The sequence below is a fragment of the Cibotium barometz genome, chromosome 28 (assembly GCF_041138505.1).
Source record: "Cibotium barometz isolate CiBa-2024 chromosome 28, ASM4113850v1, whole genome shotgun sequence".
Classification (NCBI taxonomy): Eukaryota; Viridiplantae; Streptophyta; class Polypodiopsida; order Cyatheales; family Cibotiaceae; genus Cibotium; species Cibotium barometz.
In genome coordinates this window covers 27,229,641-27,250,715 of record NC_141073.1, presented here as the reverse complement: position 1 = coordinate 27,250,715, position 21,075 = coordinate 27,229,641, and the positions used below count along the sequence as shown (strand labels likewise).

Genomic DNA, 21,075 nt, shown 5'->3' with positions numbered 1-21,075 from the left:
TTATCACCTAAACTCGAAATTCTATTTTTGGGGATACTTATCTCTTAATAGAACTATTCTTATGTTCTTATTTCTTTTAGGATTTTTGGAACTAATATTTTTATTCTAACACTTTTCTAATGTTTCTAGCCTTATTGTCTCACTCTTCTCTAAGTACACTCTCATTCCTTATTGAAATCTATATTAAAAGAGACACATACATACATGGCTTGGGAGGGACGATACAATCTCCCCTACTAAAAAGATTCGAGATGTCCTCATCTCGCGAGCTGGGGTAGTATCTAAGTAAATCCTCTTGTCTCTTTCAAAGTGGTGTCCCCACACCAGGTAAAAATCCTCTTTTATCTAAACATTGTTCTTAAAGAGTCTTTTATTTTATGTGCTTGGCTCGTTTTATTGTGCCTCCAAAAGGTCTTTATTATTCTAAAGTTAATTGGCCTTATTATCCTAAGTTCATGCATCCATATACCTCTCAAATGCTATGAACCTTTGAATTCCTTATTCTATACCCCCATGTAATATGGTACTTAACAAATTGTCATGGAGAAACGTAAGGAAATCAATCCTTTACGCAATCTAACCTATGATAGCAATTTCATAGCCTCTATTCATCATGCACATTACTTCACATGAATCTTGCACCAATCCTCTTCTATTTACTCATAGAAATACTTGTTGAATTCGGTTATCTTTAACCCTGCTATCCCTATTTCTTGACCTAATTTTTGCTCTAGCTCATGATTCCTTGTAGCCAGGGGTGGGCTTGACGTTCCTCTTGAATTAGGAGACCTCTTCTTGATTAACATGGAAGGACTCATGTCCTTCTCGACACTTTCTATACAAAAAAAACTTTATCACAGTCTCTGGCTATACTTATGGCTTCTGAAATAGAGGATGGTTTCACATTCTTGATGAGGTTATTCAAAGATAGATTAAGCTTCCAAATGAATCGATGGAGAAGAGTTACCTCATCCATCTCTAGAGCAAATCGGAGAAGTTTAACAAAAGTTTGGTGGTATTCTTTTAGGGTCTTTCCTTCTTGGGTTAGCTCCAAAAATTCGTTCATTTTATCCTCTCGAAATCCTAGAGGACAAAACCTTTCACGAAAGTGTACTTTCATGGCATCTCATATAACTGATTTTAGCTCCAGTGGTTAGATTGACAACAATGCTTGTAACTTTCTAGCTCCAATGGTTAGATTGACAACAATGCTTCCAACTAATTTGGCATTTCTTACGATTTTTAGACACGAGCAAGGGTGAGCTTGCTTCTTTCATTGTATCCATTAAAAGTTCAAAACTATCAAATACTTATCATAGCACCACATTTGAAGGCAGTCAGGATTAATACATCTGAGATCTCCATTTTTTTTTAAGAATTACACATCTGGTGCCTTAGGATTGACACATCCAAAGATTATCAGGATTAACACGTCTGAGATGATTAGTCTTCTCAAAAATTACACATCTAGTATCTTGGGATTAACACATCTAATAGCATGATCCTCTGGGAATTACACATCCGAGATTCATGTTGTCTCAGATGGGTTCTAGATCTTGGATGATCGTCCTATTGGATGATCGTCCTAGTGTAAAGCATCCAATGGATGGCATTCACATGCCAACTATTCAAATCTTAATGGAGTTATAATCTTAATAATTTATAATACACAAATTAATGAGATATCCTGAAAATTTCTCTAAACAAAGTTTCGGTCTATCCTTCTAATCATTCAGTCTCTCACTAGTTTCTTAATTTGATCACCCTATGTTTTTTTCTCACAAAAGGTTTTCTCCCCAATCTCATTTCTCAAATTTATTGTACAAATATCTTGCGTGTGCACTCCCAAGATATAAGCACAATTTCATAGGATGATTGTCTCAACATGTGAGGATATTCAAATCACTTCTATGGCCAGTAGAGATGATTGATTCGTCCTCATATGATAACCAATCACTTGTTTTAATCCCTTGATAGTTAACCTTTGAAAAATAAATCTTAGGAACTAAGATCGGCTCTGATACCACTTGTAAGGTTCCCCCCTTCCACAAATAGGAAAAACGCTTAAGATAGTCCGCTAAGTCTTAACTTGGAGAAAATTTCCTACTCATCGACACCTTGACCATGCAGAGATTCAAGGATACGATTCATAGGTAAGACCTAGTTCTATCCCGCAGGGGGAGCGTGGTCTCCTAAAAATCAAATCACCCATAGGGTAATCGATCATAATTTGGGTAACTACTAGTCTTGATTTCTAGAGACAACGCTTTTTTCCTCATCCATGCAAGGCACAGCCGTTGGCCTAGTCTTCTAGAATAGAATTGCTTGAGAACCTATTTATCTAACGTAGGGCTTTCATTTAATATGTTGGAAAGCTACCCGACTAATTGAGTCCACCCGTCCGTAGGATGGTGCCGTCGGGGCATTCCATCCTCCCACTTTCCACCCTACTCACGCGTCAATTTGTTTTCTAATTAATCCTACCACACTGTTTGACATAAACAAACATGTTCCTTAATTAAGGCCCTTTCACAAGGTTTATTAAAACAGCCTTTGCCTTTTTCCACAATACAATAATGCCAAAGATAAGATTTATAAAAACAAAGTTTAAACATGAATCAATTTCATACAAGCCAAACTGGCTCTCTTATTCTTTTCCTTTATACCGCCGATGATCTAGAATTCGGCCTTCCAGCCTCCACATGCTGGGCAAAACCCTACGGGACCATACACCTCATCGTCGGCCGCTGGCGAGGACTCAAGCCGGCCTGTCGCCCTCTCAGGCTCCATCGCTCGATCCTCCTGCCCCTCAGAGGGATGTCTGCGCACTAGGGTGGGCTAATTCACCGCACTAGCCTGGGCCCTCAGAACTAGGCAGCATCATAATCACTTGCCTCAATCGGCAAACCTCATTATCCCAATGGTATGAGGGATACCATGGGCCAACTCCGGGCCTTACTAACGTCTCCGCCGTCCAGCTACACAAGCACAAGAACGGGACAGCGTCAAGGCAGGGAGAAGTTGTACCTGTACCTTGATTTAACCAAGATAACAATCCATTTACTCACTAAACCATAGGACTAGAATCCATGTTACCTTCTTAAGAAAACAATCCTTTTCTCACACAGATTTTAGCATTTCAACTTGAGATTACGATAAGATATTCTTTATTAAGGCATATGCTATTGCTTAAAAGAATACAAACTTTAAATAGTAAATCAATCAAATAGATCACTATTAACAATTAATAGAGAAGCCGGGGCCATACCTCAACCCCTAAGAATGATATATAATTGAAAAATAAAATATGTATATACCTCATAGAAATTTGTCGTTTATCGTTGCCTTTGCTCGTTATTAACAAGAGCTTTAGAATATAGAGTCTTCTAATACCTTCTCTTATGATTGAAATCATCCAATCATCTCCAAGCTTTATCTCCTCTTACTCATACTGTGACTCTTCTCTCTTTCTAAGATCTATGGTGGCAAAATAGCCTTCTCTTACAGGGCTATGGCATACTATTCTTTCTCTAAAAGAAAAGCTATGGAGTTTTGGTCTCTTCCTCCGAAAGACTATAGCAATCTAAGCTTCTTTTCTGAGATATTAGATAAGAATGAAGGGATATATACATCTCAAACTCTAGGATTACCTTGAGGCGACTTGCTGCCTTCTCACAGTTTTCTCTATGTAGAGACCCTGACAGAAACAGCAAACTGTTTTGGCCATAACTCTCTGATAAAAACTCAGAATATGGTCATGTACCCAGTCAAAAGAACGGGAAGGCATCTAGTCTACAAGCCATCGCGGGAAGAATAGGCAAAAACGTGTGTATATAGCCACAAACGCGCCATCTTTGGAAACACATTGTTTTTCCACATTTTTAGTATGCATGGACTCTAAATGTGTAAAAGTACTCTAAATATGACCTCTTATCACCTAAACTCGAAATTCTATTTTTGGGGATACTTATCTCTTAATAGAACTATTCTTATGTTCTTATTTCTTTTAGGATTTTTGGAACTAATATTTTTATTCTAACACTTTTCTAATGTTTCTAGCCTTATTGTCTCACTCTTCTCTAAGTACACTCTCATTCCTTATTGAAATCTATATTAAAAGAGACACATACATACATGGCTTGGGAGGGACGATACAATCTCCCCTACTAAAAAGATTCGAGATGTTCTCATCTCGCGAGCTGGGGTAGTATCTAAGTAAATCCTCTTGTCTCTTTCAAAGTGGTGTCCCCACACCAGGTAAAAATCCTCTTTTATCTAAACATTGTTCTTAAAGAGTCTTTTATTTTATGTGCTTGGCTCGTTTTATTGTGCCTCCAAAAGGTCTTTATTATTCTAAAGTTAATTGGCCTTATTATCCTAAGTTCATGCATCCATATACCTCTCAAATGCTATGAACCTTTGAATTCCTTATTCTATACCCCCATGTAATATGGTACTTAACAAATTGTCATGGAGAAACGTAAGGAAATCAATCCTTTACGCAATCTAACCTATGATAGCAATTTCATAACCTCTATTCATCATGCACATTACTTCACATGAATCTTGCACCAATCCTCTTCTATTTACTCATAGAAATACTTGTTGAATTCGGTTATCTTTAACCCTGCTATCCCTATTTCTTGACCTAATTTTTGCTCTAGCTCATGATTCCTTGTAGCCAGGGGTGGGCTTGACGTTCCTCTTGAATTAGGAGACCTCTTCTTGATTAACATGGAAGGACTCATGTCCTTCTCGACACTTTCTATACAAAAAAAACTTTATCACAGTCTCTGGCTATACTTATGGCTTCTGAAATAGAGGATGGTTTCACATTCTTGATGAGGTTATTCAAAGATAGATTAAGCTTCCAAATGAATCGATGGAGAAGAGTTACCTCATCCATCTCTAGAGCAAATCGGAGAAGTTTAACAAAAGTTTGGTGGTATTCTTTTAGGGTCTTTCCTTCTTGGGTTAGCTCCAAAAATTCGTTCATTTTATCCTCTCGAAATCCTAGAGGACAAAACCTTTCACGAAAGTGTACTTTCATGGCATCTCATATAACTGATTTTAGCTCCAGTGGTTAGATTGACAACAATGCTTGTAACTTTCTAGCTCCAATGGTTAGATTGACAACAATGCTTCCAACTAATTTGGCATTTCTTACGATTTTTAGACACGAGCAAGGGTGAGCTTGCTTCTTTCATTGTATCCATTAAAAGTTCAAAACTATCAAATACTTATCATAGCACCACATTTGAAGGCAGTCAGGATTAATACATCTGAGATCTCCATTTTTTTTTAAGAATTACACATCTGGTGCCTTAGGATTGACACATCCAAAGATTATCAGGATTAACACGTCTGAGATGATTAGTCTTCTCAAAAATTACACATCTAGTATCTTGGGATTAACACATCTAATAGCATGATCCTCTGGGAATTACACATCCGAGATTCATGTTGTCTCAGATGGGTTCTAGATCTTGGATGATCGTCCTATTGGATGATCGTCCTAGTGTAAAGCATCCAATGGATGGCATTCACATGCCAACTATTCAAATCTTAATGGAGTTATAATCTTAATAATTTATAATACACAAATTAATGAGATATCCTGAAAATTTCTCTAAACAAAGTTTCGGTCTATCCTTCTAATCATTCAGTCTCTCACTAGTTTCTTAATTTGATCACCCTATGTTTTTTTCTCACAAAAGGTTTTCTCCCCAATCTCATTTCTCAAATTTATTGTACAAATATCTTGCGTGTGCACTCCCAAGATATAAGCACAATTTCATAGGATGATTGTCTCAACATGTGAGGATATTCAAATCACTTCTATGGCCAGTAGAGATGATTGATTCGTCCTCATATGATAACCAATCACTTGTTTTAATCCCTTGATAGTTAACCTTTGAAAAATAAATCTTAGGAACTAAGATCGGCTCTGATACCACTTGTAAGGTTCCCCCCTTCCACAAATAGGAAAAACGCTTAAGATAGTCCGCTAAGTCTTAACTTGGAGAAAATTTCCTACTCATCGACACCTTGACCATGCAGAGATTCAAGGATACGATTCATAGGTAAGACCTAGTTCTATCCCGCAGGGGGAGCGTGGTCTCCTAAAAATCAAATCACCCATAGGGTAATCGATCATAATTTGGGTAACTACTAGTCTTGATTTCTAGAGACAACGCTTTTTTCCTCATCCATGCAAGGCACAGCCGTTGGCCTAGTCTTCTAGAATAGAATTGCTTGAGAACCTATTTATCTAACGTAGGGCTTTCATTTAATATGTTGGAAAGCTACCCGACTAATTGAGTCCACCCGTCCGTAGGATGGTGCCGTCGGGGCATTCCATCCTCCCACTTTCCACCCTACTCACGCGTCAATTTGTTTTCTAATTAATCCTACCACACTGTTTGACATAAACAAACATGTTCCTTAATTAAGGCCCTTTCACAAGGTTTATTAAAACAGCCTTTGCCTTTTTCCACAATACAATAATGCCAAAGATAAGATTTATAAAAACAAAGTTTAAACATGAATCAATTTCATACAAGCCAAACTGACTCTCTTATTCTTTTCCTTTATACCGCCGATGATCTAGAATTCGGCCTTCCAGCCTCCACATGCTGGGCAAAACCCTACGGGACCATACACCTCATCGTCGGCCGCTGGCGAGGACTCAAGCCGGCCTGTCGCCCTCTCAGGCTCCATCGCTCGATCCTCCTGCCCCTCAGAGGGATGTCTGCGCACTAGGGTGGGCTAATTCACCGCACTAGCCTGGGCCCTCAGAACTAGGCAGCATCATAATCACTTGCCTCAATCGGCAAACCTCATTATCCCAATGGTATGAGGGATACCATGGGCCAACTCCGGGCCTTACTAACGTCTCCGCCGTCCGGCTACACAAGCACAAGAACGGGGCAGCGTCAAGGCAGGGAGAAGTTGTACCTGTACCTTGATTTAACCAAGATAACAATCCATTTACTCACTAAACCATAGGACTAGAATCCATGTTACCTTCTTAAGAAAACAATCCTTTTCTCACACAGATTTTAGCATTTCAACTTGAGATTACGATAAGATATTCTTTATTAAGGCATATGCTATTGCTTAAAAGAATACAAACTTTAAATAGTAAATCAATCAAATAGATCACTATTAACAATTAATAGAGAAGCCGGGGCCATACCTCAACCCCTAAGAATGATATATAATTGAAAAATAAAATATGTATATACCTCATAGAAATTTGTCGTTTATCGTTGCCTTTGCTCGTTATTAACAAGAGCTTTAGAATATAGAGTCTTCTAATACCTTCTCTTATGATTGAAATCATCCAATCATCTCCAAGCTTTATCTCCTCTTACTCATACTGTGACTCTTCTCTCTTTCTAAGATCTATGGTGGCAAAATAGCCTTCTCTTACAGGGCTATGGCATACTATTCTTTCTCTAAAAGAAAAGCTATGGAGTTTTGGTCTCTTCCTCCGAAAGACTATAGCAATCTAAGCTTCTTTTCTGAGATATTAGATAAGAATGAAGGGATATATACATCTCAAACTCTAGGATTACCTTGAGGCGACTTGCTGCCTTCTCACAGTTTTCTCTATGTAGAGACCCTGACAGAAACAGCAAACTGTTTTGGCCATAACTCTCTGATAAAAACTCAGAATATGGTCATGTAACCAGTCAAAAGAACGGGAAGGCATCTAGTCTACAAGCTAACGCGGGAAGAATAGGCAAAAACATGTGTATATAGCCACAAACGCGCCATCTTTGGAAACACGTTGTTTTTCCACATTTTTAGTACTCTAAATGTGTAAAAGTACTCTAAATATGACCTCTTATCACCTAAACTCGAAATTCTATTTTTGGGGATACTTATCTCTTAATAGAACTATTCTTATGTTCTTATTTCTTTTAGGATTTTTGGAACTAATATTTTTATTCTAACACTTTTCTAATGTTTCTAGCCTTATTGTCTCACTCTTCTCTAAGTACACTCTCATTCCTTATTGAAATCTATATTAAAAGAGACACATACATACATGGCTTGGGAGGGACGATACAATTTTCCCTACTTAAAAGATTCGAGATGTCCTCATCTCGCGAGCTGGGGTAGTATCTAAGTAAATCCTCCTGTCTCTTTCAAAGTGGTGTCCCCACACCAAGTAAAAATCCTCTTTTATCTAAACATTGTTCTTAAAGAGTCTTTTATTTTATGTGCTTGGCTCGTTTTATTGTGCCTCCAAAAGGTCTTTATTATTCTAAAGTTAATTGGCCTTATTATCCTAAGTTCATGCATCCATATACCTCTCAAATGCTATGAACCTTTGAATTCCTTATTCTATATCCCCATGTAATATGGTACTTAACAAATTGTCATGGAGAAACGTAAGGAAATCAATCCTTTACGCAATCTAACCTATGATAGCAATTTCATAACCTCTATTCATCATGCACATTACTTCACATGAATCTTGCACCAATCCTCTTCTATTTACTCATAGAAATACTTGTTGAATTCGGTTATCTTTAACCCTGCTATCCCTATTTCTTGACCTAATTTTTGCTCTAGCTCATGATTCCTTGTAGCCAGGGGTGGGCTTGACGTTCCTCTTGAATTAGGAGACCTCTTCTTGATTAACATGGAAGGACTCATGTCCTTCTCGACACTTTCTATACAAAAAAAACTTTATCACAATCTCTGGCTATACTTATGGCTTCTGAAATAGAGGATGGTTTCACATTCTTGATGAGGTTATTCAAAGATAGATTAAGCTTCCAAATGAATCGATGGAGAAGAGTTACCTCATCCATCTCTAGAGCAAATCGGAGAAGTTTAACAAAAGTTTGGTGGTATTCTTTTAGGGTCTTTCCTTCTTGGGTTAGCTCCAAAAATTCGTTCATTTTATCCTCTCGAAATCCTAGAGGACAAAACCTTTCACGAAAGTGTACTTTCATGGCATCTCATATAACTGATTTTAGCTCCAGTGGTTAGATTGACAACAATGCTTGTAACTTTCTAGCTCCAATGGTTAGATTGACAACAATGCTTCCAACTAATTTGGCATTTCTTACGATTTTTAGACACGAGCAAGGGTGAGCTTGCTTCTTTCATTGTATCCATTAAAAGTTCAAAACTATCAAATACTTATCATAGCACCACATTTGAAGGCAGTCAGGATTAATACATCTGAGATCTCCATTTTTTTTTAAGAATTACACATCTGGTGCCTTAGGATTGACACATCCAAAGATTATCAGGATTAACACGTCTGAGATGATTAGTCTTCTCAAAAATTACACATCTAGTATCTTGGGATTAACACATCTAATAGCATGATCCTCTGGGAATTACACATCCGAGATTCATGTTGTCTCAGATGAGTTCTAGATCTTGGATGATCGTCCTAATGGATGATCGTCCTAGTGTAAAGCATCCAATGGATGGCATTCACATGCCAACTATTCAAATCTTAATGGAGTTATAATCTTAATAATTTATAATACACAAATTAATGAGATATCCTGAAAATTTCTCTAAACAAAGTTTCGGTCTATCCTTCTAATCATTCAGTCTCTCACTAGTTTCTTAATTTGATCACCCTATGTTTTTTTCTCACAAAAGGTTTTCTCCCCAATCTCATTTCTCAAATTTATTGTACAAATATCTTGCGTGTGCACTCCCAAGATATAAGCACAATTTCATAGGATGATTGTCTCAACATGTGAGGATATTCAAATCACTTCTATGGCCAGTAGAGATGATTGATTCGTCCTCATATGATAACCAATCACTTGTTTTAATCCCTTGATAGTTAACCTTTGAAAAATAAATCCTAGGAACTAAGATCGGCTCTGATACCACTTGTAAGGTTCCCCCCTTCCACAAATAGGGGAAATGCTTAAGATAGTCCGCTAAGTCTTAACTTGGAGAAAATTTCCTACTCATCGACACCTTGACCATGCAGAGATTCAAGGATACGATTCATAGGTAAGACCTAGTTCTATCCCGCAGGGGGAGCGTGGTCTCCTAAAAATCAAATCACCCATAGGGTAATCGATCATAATTTGGGTAACTACTAGTCTTGATTCCTAGAGACAACGCTTTTTTCCTCATCCATGCAAGGCACAGCCGTTGGCCTAGTCTTCTAGAATAGAATTGCTTGAGAACCTATTTATCTAACGTAGGGCTTTCACTTAATATGTTGGAAAGCTACCCGACTAATCGGGTCCACCCGTCCGTATGATGGTGCCGTCGGGGCATTCCATCCTCCCACTTTCCACCCTACTCACGCGTCAATTTGTTTTCTAATTAATCCTACCACACTGTTTGACATAAACAAACATGTTCCTTAATTAAGGCCCTTTCACAAGGTTTATTAAAACAGCCTTTGCCTTTTTCCACAATACAATAATGCCAAAGATAAGATTTATAAGGCTGCCCAAGGTGGCACACCTTGTTCTCAAGCCATAGCTAGTCCACAATTCCCTTATTGGGGTTGCTAGTTACCATATAAATATGGGAGACAAGGGTGTCGAGATAGCTATTTTCCCTAACCCCCACATCTCAGCCACTACAAGGCTACTTTGCGACACTTAACATTGTCCTTGCATTCAGTCTCTCGGTAGACAGCTTTATGTAGTTAACTAGTATGTTTTGACCCTTTTTTCCATGATACAATTACATTGTATCATGGAAAAAAGGGTCAAACATTGTAAAACTTCTGGTCTCATAAAAGTGCTACTACATTGTAGCACTTTTGGACTGATAGACCCTTCGGCCTATTGTAGACATTAATATCTCCCTCTCTCTCTCTCTCTCTCTCTCTCTCACACACACACATACTTCTAGTCTCGCATCACATCCTCTACATGGAGACCACCTGCCTCCCATGACCACTTTTGAATAGACGTGTGCACAATACATATATATATATTGTTTTGCATTTGTTTTACTTGCACTGTATTGTGTGAGTGTATTTGACAGCTCCAATTCCCTAAGCGGAGTGTGTAACATCATGTACTCGCATTTTCACCTCATAGGACTTTTATCTTCAGCATACGCTAGTACCTCTCTCTTCTCTCTTTCTCTCTCTCTACCTACACTTATGATTATGTCCATCTCTTACTTCCACTTCTAATTTCATTCTTGTAAGAAACCCAAGGACAAGGGTTCATGCCCAAGTGGTTATTCTTATCCCTGCTTAACAGATTCCATATTTTCACTTTGCTGACATTCTTGGCATATCGACCTTTTAAGGCCTTCAAGCAACCTCTGCAGGACCCAATATTCACCAAGTGAAATACTACATTTCAAGGAGTGCCAAGTGACAACGAATGCGTTTTGTTTTTTTAATTATTGTTCATGAAAAGAAAAATGGACTCTATCCACTGGCCCCCATGTGTGCAAGAGGGAAAAACTTAACTTTCACCCTACTTGCTTGACAAGCTCCAAAAGATGCACATATAACCAAAATAAGATTTCTGGTAGGAAGTGTAGTAAGCTTACTGCTCAGGAAAGAGCCCACCAACACTGCCCTATTCAAGATCTCGAGATTCATCATTGCACCGTAAGTAAATGAAGGCATCCCTTGTTTCAAACAGAAAGTAATGTATTATTAATTAGATGTTGGGGTTCCAAGTCCCGCCCTGAGCCGGAGAATGTGATACAATAGCCACTCAGGCAAGGCCCCCGAATAGCAAAGACATTACTTTAGTAGGCCTTTCACAGTGATGCTTTAAAATGGAACAAAGCGTGTGCATTGTAAGGAAACTGAACTACAGTTATCGGATAACATCAAGGCACATGATGTGCTAGCTTTGTGCATGTCCCGCCCCATTGATGCAAAAAGGATTAACAGCATATACAGCATGAAACATCAAAAAGATCTGATGTCAATATGACTACAAAGTCAACCACATTGACCTTAGCCAAAACTCAATAGATTCCAAGTGAGCTTGGTAAGAAACCTCAATGCTTGATTGCTTTTAAAAAAGCAGGAAGCTAACTAAAAACTCACAGTCGGCAACTGAAGCAGTTACAAGACATAGGTGTAAATGAGCAAAATCCAAAAGGCCTGTTAGGAGATCCACATGTGATGGTGTAGCAGCAAGCAGTTGGTATGCAAAACCTCCTGCGTTCCCCACAACACGTGCACAGTGCACACACTTGGAAGCTCCCGAGCTTCCTCCTGCTGCTATTGAAAAACTGGCGTTCCAAACCCGAATGAGGAAAAATTTCCCAATCAGTCACATTGCTCATAAGGCTGTGTTGATCCTCGTGAATAGACTGGTTTGAGACCACCTTTCCCTGATGTGATGAAACACATAACAAATACCAAAAGCTGCAAATCAGAATACATAAATGATCTCTGAGTGCATCTGGAGCTACTACAACTTTCCCAACTACTTAGTAAGTTTGAAATGACTGAAGCTACATAGCAGACAATTTATCGCAGTCTAGCAAGCATTCCAAAAGCCTCAAGACATGAATTAACCTAGATGCGCCTCTCAAAATGTCCCCATGCCTTGACCCAATTCCCACACCTGTCCTTTCTCCCCTCCGCAATCCAAAACTGGTCTCCTCAGATTAACCTCCCTCTTAAGATGCTCAGGCTTACTACAAGGGCTCAAACCGACTTTGGATGCTAAAAACACAGCTAGGTCATAGTAGAGTGCATGCTTCTTTATACCCATGGATGCCCCCAGTACCCCCCCCTCCCAACCCAACAGTCCCACTGCCACGTGCACACAGCTAAACAAGTTCCAGGAGGAAGTAAAAGTGTAGCCAGGAGGTCAGCAGTAGAAAGGACAAAGGATAGATGAAAGTTAGCCAATAGAGTAAGAAGTTAGAAGATTCAAGAAAAAGATTAGAAAATGTAAAAAAGCTCATTACTGCCCACACTGCATTCTAGAGATCAGCAGCTGTGTTTTCTTTCATCTAAAGGGAGTACTGACCACTTCATAAGTCATGTGCATGGGTCCCAATGTGTTGACACAGCTAAACCACATGATTACATTTTGAAAAAAAAACTTCAAAACCATGTTTTAAGCTATGTGATTTCGAAATGACTGAAGAAAAATGCCACCCCTTCAAAAGTTGGAATAATCCAAGCTTACAAATTGAAAAAATAATTGGACTATTTGACAATACAGATCAATGCAAAGCACAGCAAACACTAGAAAAGTTTTGCAAAAAAAAAGAAAACTAAAGCCTCTTAGTAAACAAAGCAATACTTATGTTCTCATTAGCAACCAAGATGTTCACAGGTTTTCTGTAACATGCATCACCCATGTGAGTGCCACCAGGATATCCTTCTACTTGCAGTTGCCTCAAGGGCAAGATGCAAGGGAGAGTATGGGCAAATTGTACCTTTTCCGGGACAGCCAAAACACGTGTTCCACCACGCGGAGGACAGAAAGGTGCCCAAGTTTTATTGAGTCAACTTTAAGACACATTGTATCTAGACATGCAGTTGGCACAATTGACCAACCAGCCAACCAACCCACCTCTTAAAAAGAGCAGTTTAAAGTTCATTTGGGGCATCTCATTCTTGCACAACTAGAAGTTGACACTGCTGGCCAGAGGCAGCCCTCAACAAGCAAATGCAAGCATCTGGAGATCATCACAAAAGATGTGTATCAGCAAGGCATCTTTGTGTGCATCAGTAGATAGGTATGCATAACCGAGATCTAGGTCAAGATCCATAACCAAGATCCAAGTTCATCATTGTAATTGTAGCATGTTTTGCAAAAAAAACAATAGATTAGGGTTACAACTCTCTTATCTATCTTGCTCAGTTACAATCAATGTTAATCTCTCATGTGCTTAGCGTTAAATCGCATGTTTGGTATCAAAGCGTCTAGGTCAATCCTAGGTAGAGTTTGTACATGCAACAAAATTAGAGTTGGCGTTTTTGCATAGGGAACAAAATCAGGTTTGTGTTTTTTCATCGCAATTAGCTTTGTGCATGTGTGTTAGGGTTCTATGCACAGGTCTTGCATGTCACATTGTTTGCATGCAAAACTAGGTCAAGCCTAGATAGGCCGCCATGAAACTAAGCTGGCTTCACACATGGAGGGCAACCATGAAACTAAGCTCTTATTCTAGCTGGCTTCACACATCGAGGGCAACCATCAATATATTGAACGACTACTTCTCATGAGAGCCTGGGAGCATTTTGACACTAGACAATATTGGGAGAGCCAATATTGGAGCACTCTGACAAACAGTTAGAAGCGCAAAAAAAGGAATTGCCAAGGGCTGAAGAAGAGCGCAAAAAAAAAAAGAATTGACAAGAGCTGAAAAAGCACTGCAACAAGAACACAAATCAAGGCTTCAGAAAGAGCTTAGGTGTTACATACCTAGCAGGCTAGCACTAACCCTTGCGTGTTAGAACTTAGGGTTCTATGCCCAGGTCTTGCATGTAGCATTGTTTGTATGCAAAACTAGGTCAAGCCTAGATAGCGGCCATATTACTCCATGAAACTAAGCTGCTCTCATTCCAGCTGGCTTCACACATCGAGGGCAACCATCAATATATTGAACAACTACTTCTCATGAGAACCTGGGAGCATTTTGACGCTAGACAGTATTGGGAGAGCCGATTGGAGCACTATGACAAACAGTTAGAAGCGCGAAAAGAAGCATTGGCAAGAACTGAAGAAGCACGCAAAAAACAGAATTCGCAAGAGCTGAATTAGCACTACAACAAGAACACAAATCAAGGCTTGGGGAAAAGCTTAGGTGTTACATACCCAGCACTAACCCTTGGGGTTAGGGACTGATCCACAACGATTAGGGGAGCCCTGGGACTATGATAAGCAAGCAGATACATATGGCTAAGGTTTAGATTTAATAAATCCAAGGTTATTGGCTACTTATGACTTGACTATTATTTACAGCAGCAATAAGCACTATATAAGTGAGTCGTGGGTTATTATTGATTCATTGTGGTCTTGACCTAGACCAAGAGGCTTACTCCTGCAATGGACATGGCGGATGACCAATAACCTTGTAGAGGGCCCCTGTGGGCAGGCACTGGTGGTATGGGACACCAGGGCTGACTGGCATGGACCCATGCAAGTGGAACCTTAGCCCCCTAGCTCGAGGGAGGTTTAAAGACACGCACCTACAGCTAGCTCGCCTGCACCCTTCTTTGTTTGTTCTAACCTTGCTTACTCCTGCAATGGACATGGCGGATGACCAATAACCTTGTAGAGGGCCCCTGTGGGCAGGCACTGGTGGTATGGGACACCAGGGCTGACTGGCATGGACCCATGCAAGTGGAACCTTAGCCCCCTAGCTCGAGGGAGGTTTAAAGACACGCACCTACAGCTAGCTCGCCTGCACCCTTCTTTGTTTGTTCTAACCTTGTTTATGCCTGTGTATTAGGTGATTCTTAGGAGAGGGAGAACTACCATGGCAAAAGGAGCTCCTAGGTGATGCAATCCCAAATGAGAAGACTCCCAAAAGATGTTTCATGCTTGCACACAAACATGAACACAAGAGCCCACAAGGAGGAAGAGGTCAACCTATCAATTTTAGTGGAGCTTCCGAAGAATCTTTCCAAGTCCAATACGAAGAAGGACAAGACTACATCTCATGTAGAGGATCAAGCAACCGAGCTAGAGAGCTTGGAGATCCAGCCGTGGCTAGATATAGAGAAGAACCTACACATGTATTGGAACAGAAGTGGAGCAAAGGTGCATGATTTGCCCTTGTGGTAGGCTTGCGCCTAATGTGCAAGTGAATAATAGAGAATATAGAGAACAACGCGATAAAGACATGTAGCCTCATCCTTCTCTACATAAGAATTAAAGGGACTTTTCTGTAGTTCCTTGCAATTTGTCAGGTTGACCTCATCCTCCTCCAAAAAGAATTTGCATAGATCCACCTTCTCAAGATCTATCGTGCTGATCTCATCCTCCACTAAACCGGATTCGGAGAGACTCATCCTCCTCCAAACAAGATTCAAAAAGATCCACCTCCTCTGGATCTGTCGGCAAGCTGACCTAATCCTCTTCCTAGAAGGATTCGGAGAGATCCACCTCCATCCGGGTTCGGGTTCGGGTTTTTGGTTCGGGCTCTGGTTCATCGGGGGCAATGGTACCTCTACAATAATATTCTCTTCTGAGAGCGTCCTCCAAAGGTCCTCCCGCCTTGGAGGCTCTTCCTTTGGGGAGACCACACCCTTGACACCTCATCACTAACAGTCTCCTGCATCAACACAACCATCATCTAGATCTCTTTCAAATGAGAATCCGGGTTGGGTAGTTATGTGATGCCCATGCTGGCCAACTGAGATTTATGCAAGTGATGAAGGGCTGCTTATACAGGTAATATATGAGGCTGGTCGGTGGTCTAGATGCTGCTGGTCGGTGGTCTAGATGCCCAGAACTGATAAAAATAAGTATTTAATGCTACGCCTAGTTCACACGTGTGATGCACGTCTTCTATTGCTGGCCAACTGTTGTTTATGGGTTGCTAATGCTGGCCAACTGCAGTTACATGAGGCCCATGCTGGCCAACTGAGATTTAGGGGCCGTCAATGATGCTTGGCACCACATGCAAGGCATTACATGCCTCTGGGCTGGCCCATGTACTATACCTCTGCATGCCTTTATATGCTTGGCTTAATGCATCTAATGGACTGACTTAACCATGCCAATTCTCAAATGACTTACATGCTTTGTTCTCCAAGTGGGTTAAGGGACTGGACTGACTTAACCATGCCGATCCTCAAATGACTTACATGCTTTGTTCTCCAAGTGGGTTAAGGGACTGACCCTGACACCAAGGCTAAGAGACTAACCTACGTGCCTGACATGTCCCGGACTGGGGCTCACAAGGGGGCCACGCATAATGATGTAATATGTTATGCTGATGCTGAGCCAGTGTGTCACATTGTGACACTTGACATGCACTCAAGCTACCCTATGCAAAACCCTCACTGAATCAACCAACAACCTTCTCTCACAATGGTCTTTCACCCCTAATTCTCCTTATTCCTAATATGTAAATGTCCTCAAATAATCTTGGCAGATGCAGATGAGGACAAATGCATGTGATGAGGCACAAGCAGTCCAAAGGTTTACTAAACTGAGACATAAAAGCATTCTACTTCAAAGACGAAGAGTTCACACAATTGGGCAACGTTCGGGTTTTTTTTTAATTGGGGGGGGGGGCACTTGGACTCACAGGGTTTCAAATATTGACTCTAATTTTGATAGAGAATGCTCGCTAGAGAGAGAGAGAAAGAGAGAGAGAGAGAGAGAGATGAACACGTCTTTAAAAGACCTAGAAGGTCTATGAGACCAAAAAGGCAAGTATAATGTATCCACGGACCACCATGAATACTCAACCATGAAAAAAAAAATATTGTAAAATGTAAAGACGTCACATGTCTTACAAGAGTGCGTAGGTGTGAAAAAATAATACATTCTAACATACTCAATGCCAAAACCAAAAAGAATCCAGGCCTACAAGCTCCCCACATTGTTTATAAAAAATCATACTTTCTAAAACCCTTAGCATTTCGTATCCCCAAATCCCAAAAAAAAACAATAACACTGTTTAACACAAAACAAAGTCTCTAGGATATTCTTACAATTGTAGTCCTTGCAGAGAAATAAAAGAAATAGATTACTAAACTGAGACAAAAGCATTTCTAGTTGTACAAAGACAAGGAATTTATAAAATTGGGCAGCTTTTTTTGTGTGCTCTATACTTGATGTAGGGAGCCTCTGTTAGAAGTCATCTCCTGTCTAGATTTATACACCAGGGCCTTTGTTGTGGGTGTGCCCGCCCTTATGAGGTGTTTTCCCATTTTTCCCCACTCTCCGCATTTTTCCCCTATTTTTTCCCATTTTTCTGAGGCTTGGGAGGGCTGCCAGAGGGTGCCAAGAGCAGTACAATGCTGGCCGACTGGGTGTTTATCAGTCGTGGGCACTCTTGCTGCTGGCTGACTGTTTTTCATCAGTCGTGGGCACCAGTTTGCTGGCCGACTGCATTTATGCAGTCGTGGGACCTCTTTCTTCAGTCGTGGGCACTTTAGTGCTGGCCGACTGCCCTTCCAGGGAGGTATATATAGGTCCTCAGCCCCCATACCTCATTTGTATCATTTCCCGGGATCTTCTTGTGTATATAGAGCAGAGTTACACGCCTACATCTGTCTCTCTCTTGTGCTGTTTTTCTGCCTGCGTTTTTGCTTTTGCTCGTGTTCCCAGATCTGGTCATCATCTCCGCTGCGTATTCTGACAGCCTCTTCGACCACAATTATGGAAAACATCAGAATTGTGGAAAAGATCTAGTTCCATTTCTTCTGTTCTAGCTATATCCCATTTCCAAAACCGTCTACTGTTTCACTTATTACCATTTCGGCACTTTCCACGACAATAAGTGCCTTTTCCTTTCAAGAGCCTCATTTCAAATCACATGTAGGTCTCTGACTCTCAAATTTCAATATCTGTTCTCAGCCACCTTCTATCTTCTTCTCTCGTTTCGTCCTCTCAAATCCCTCCCTCCCTTATCTCTCTCCTCATCTCCTCAACTTGTACCTCCCTTGCTGACATGGCATTTCCTATTTCATCTCCTTTAAAAATGCCGTTCATGCTCCCTGTAAATAATGTTTAATGGAACAGCTTCATTGTTGCTTTAAAGCTTGGAAATCTTTCAATAGAACAGCTTCATTGTTGCGATAAAGCTTGGAATTTAACCGCACTAAAACATTTAAATTAGTATCTTGTATAATCATTTTAAGATTGAAAACAACATGTCTAAAACACAAGGGAGAAATGCTAGACCAACACAACATGAAAGTGGTAACAAGTGGAGGTGTGTGAAAGTCATGACAACCACCTAATGGCAGCTTTAAAAGCCTTGGTCCTCATTAGGTCGCCAAAGTTGACAAGGATCAAAGACTAGTGGATAGGGGTTCAGCCAATGTGGCTCTTTGTAAAGTAATGAAGAACAGCAGTTTTGCCCACCTCTTTCCCCCAAAGTAGCAGGTTTGTGTAACAGGGCAAGCAAGTTCCGGTGTTTTACAGGAGAGAGATAGATTGCAGAGGAAGCCTACATTCTCTATAACCCAAGAGTTTTGGATCCTTAATTTGATTCCCTTCACTACCTTCATCGCCAAAAAATGCAGCCAACCAATCCACCACCTAGTTAGACAATACTGATTCTATAATTTATTGTCCTGTGTGGACATACACTTGCTGATGGAATTTCATACAGAATACTCCCATTTGAGGAGATATATATATATATATATCTCTCTCTCATCTCTCTCTCTCTCTCTCACACACACACCACACACACACATCAGCTCCATACTCCAGTGCCACCGCCCAGCATGGGAGGTGGCCATTGATTCTATGTATTCAATTATAGTACCTATCTGTATCACTGAACACGCAGGGCCCATGTAGTCCGTGGGCTCTGAAGATAGGACTTCTTCTCTCGTTTCATGCTTCATGGATTGCATGTACTGATGTATGGTCTCATATAGACTCTTTGGGTCTTTTTGAAGATGTCAACAAGGTCTTTCTCTCCTATTTGGTGCCGTCATATGCAACGTATGTGTGTGGCTGGATGTGAACTCTCTCTCTCTCTCTCTCTCTCTCTCTCTCTCACACACACACACACACCATAGAGACATTTTCCAAGCTCCCGCTCACAAAGGAGGAACTGGATGGAGCAGCATATCAAGGCAAGGTATGGCAAGGTATCGCAGATTGAGTCCTGGTGCTATAAGTAAAAGCTCGCGATGGCGATGCCCAAGATGCTGAAGTCTGAGAGAGAGAGAGAGAGAGAGAGAGAGAGAGAGAGGCGCACTGGAGAGGGTCCCAACCAAAAGTGGGCGGAAAGCATGTAAAGTTCGGAAACCCTAATCTTAGCTCATACCCCACTTTCTCTATCCATCAACAGTAGGCCACCTCCTTGCCCACACAAGTTAGCACAGAAAAAACAATGCAGAAGGCGAGAGGGCACCTACTTGCGAAGGAATCTCTCCTGCGAGGGGATGACCATGCTCGACTGCTGCCCAAAAAAAAAAAAGGGACCAAAATCAGTATGCCTCGATGACAGTGAGAGCTGCGGGCGGCCGCTGGACAATGTAGCTCGCCACAAGAAGAAGCTCACCTGCAACAATGTACCCCGCCCACAGCACAACAAGAAGGAGAGGAAGCCCCAGAAAACGCGACATGGTAAGAGAGCTAGGCGACTGTGCAGGAAGCGCTCCGCTCTCCCCTATGATGATGATGATGGCCCTTGTGTTGGTGAGATGTGGGTCCTTGCCATAGCCGAGGAGGAGTGAAGGAACTTTAAGAAGGAAGAAAGGGGGCGGTGCGCGGGGCGGTGTGGGTGTGTAAATGTTTAAGTGCTGAGAGACAACAGCTACGCAGGACAGGCTAGGGTTGGGTATGGTGACGAGGATGATGATGATTATGAGTGAAGATGATGGCCATGGCCCCATGTCACATGAGGCAGGCAGGCAACAGCGCTGCCAACATTCATTCAATGCCATTTCGTCTGGCATTCATCACCATCATCATCATCATCATCATCATCATCATCATCAATCTCAATTAATCAGTTGTTAGTTTAGCTGTTACTAATCAAGGTGATGTCTTGTTCTCTGACTGTCAAGTCATGGCAGTTAGATTTCCTTCACTTTTTTTTCTTTTTTTCTTTTTTTTGGGGTGGGGGGATTAATAGCCGTATATTTTTTCTTCAATTGCATTGCCTATGCCTCTCCTTGCATTCATTATTGTCCATAAATCAGTTGGTAGTTATCTTCATAGGGTTATCCTAGTCAAGGTAATCTCCTAGACTCTTAGGGCCTTTACACACATTCTCTCTCTTTTTTAATTAGAACCGGCGAAGTTATATTACAAAACTTAAACCAGATTCGATTACAAAATGGTTTTTCCTCAAGAAGCATAACTTTCCCTTTACGCAAGCTCATTCCTCAATGCCGTGAGGTAATGGATGCAATTTTTCAGCTCGAAATCCTTACGTATAATCTCCACTTCTTCACTAGCCACCTGTCCATCTTGT

At 40.7% G+C, this 21,075-nt stretch overlaps 1 protein-coding gene across 2 annotated transcripts; it reads right to left on the bottom strand.

Annotated features, from left to right (window-relative positions):
• Positions 1 to 11,888: 11,888 nt before the first annotated feature.
• Positions 11,889 to 20,466, bottom strand: LOC147622694 (uncharacterized). Of its 2 annotated transcripts, none has more exons than XM_086822300.1 (3): positions 20,158 to 20,466; positions 20,012 to 20,052; positions 11,889 to 12,324 (listed from the first exon to the last, which is right to left on the bottom strand). In XM_086822300.1, the coding sequence occupies exons 1-3, from the start codon at positions 20,219 to 20,221 to the stop codon at positions 12,031 to 12,033; spliced, it is 399 nt and encodes a 132-aa protein (XP_086678426.1). In that variant the 5' UTR covers positions 20,222 to 20,466; the 3' UTR covers positions 11,889 to 12,030. The 2 variants fall into 2 exon arrangements, with proteins under 2 accessions (XP_086678426.1, XP_086678425.1); XM_086822299.1 differs by having other exon boundaries at positions 20,012 to 20,055; positions 20,158 to 20,464.
• Between the last annotated feature and the right edge of the window lie 609 nt (positions 20,467 to 21,075).

What these genes read in the sequence shown, in the direction of transcription:
- LOC147622694 (XM_086822299.1), bottom strand. Translation starts at nt 20,221, where the DNA reads ATGTCGCGTTTTCTGGGGCTTCCTCTCCTTCTTGTTGTGCTGTGGGCG. An exon ending in GGCGGGGTACATTGTTGCAG is followed by an intron (nt 20,056 to 20,157) that starts GTGAGCTTCTTC and finishes TTTTTTGGGCAG; the next exon opens with CAGTCGAGCATGGTCATCCC. An exon ending in CAGGAGAGATTCCTTCGCAA is followed by an intron (nt 12,325 to 20,011) that starts GTAGGTGCCCTC and finishes TCATCACATCAG; the next exon opens with GGAAAGGTGGTCTCAAACCA.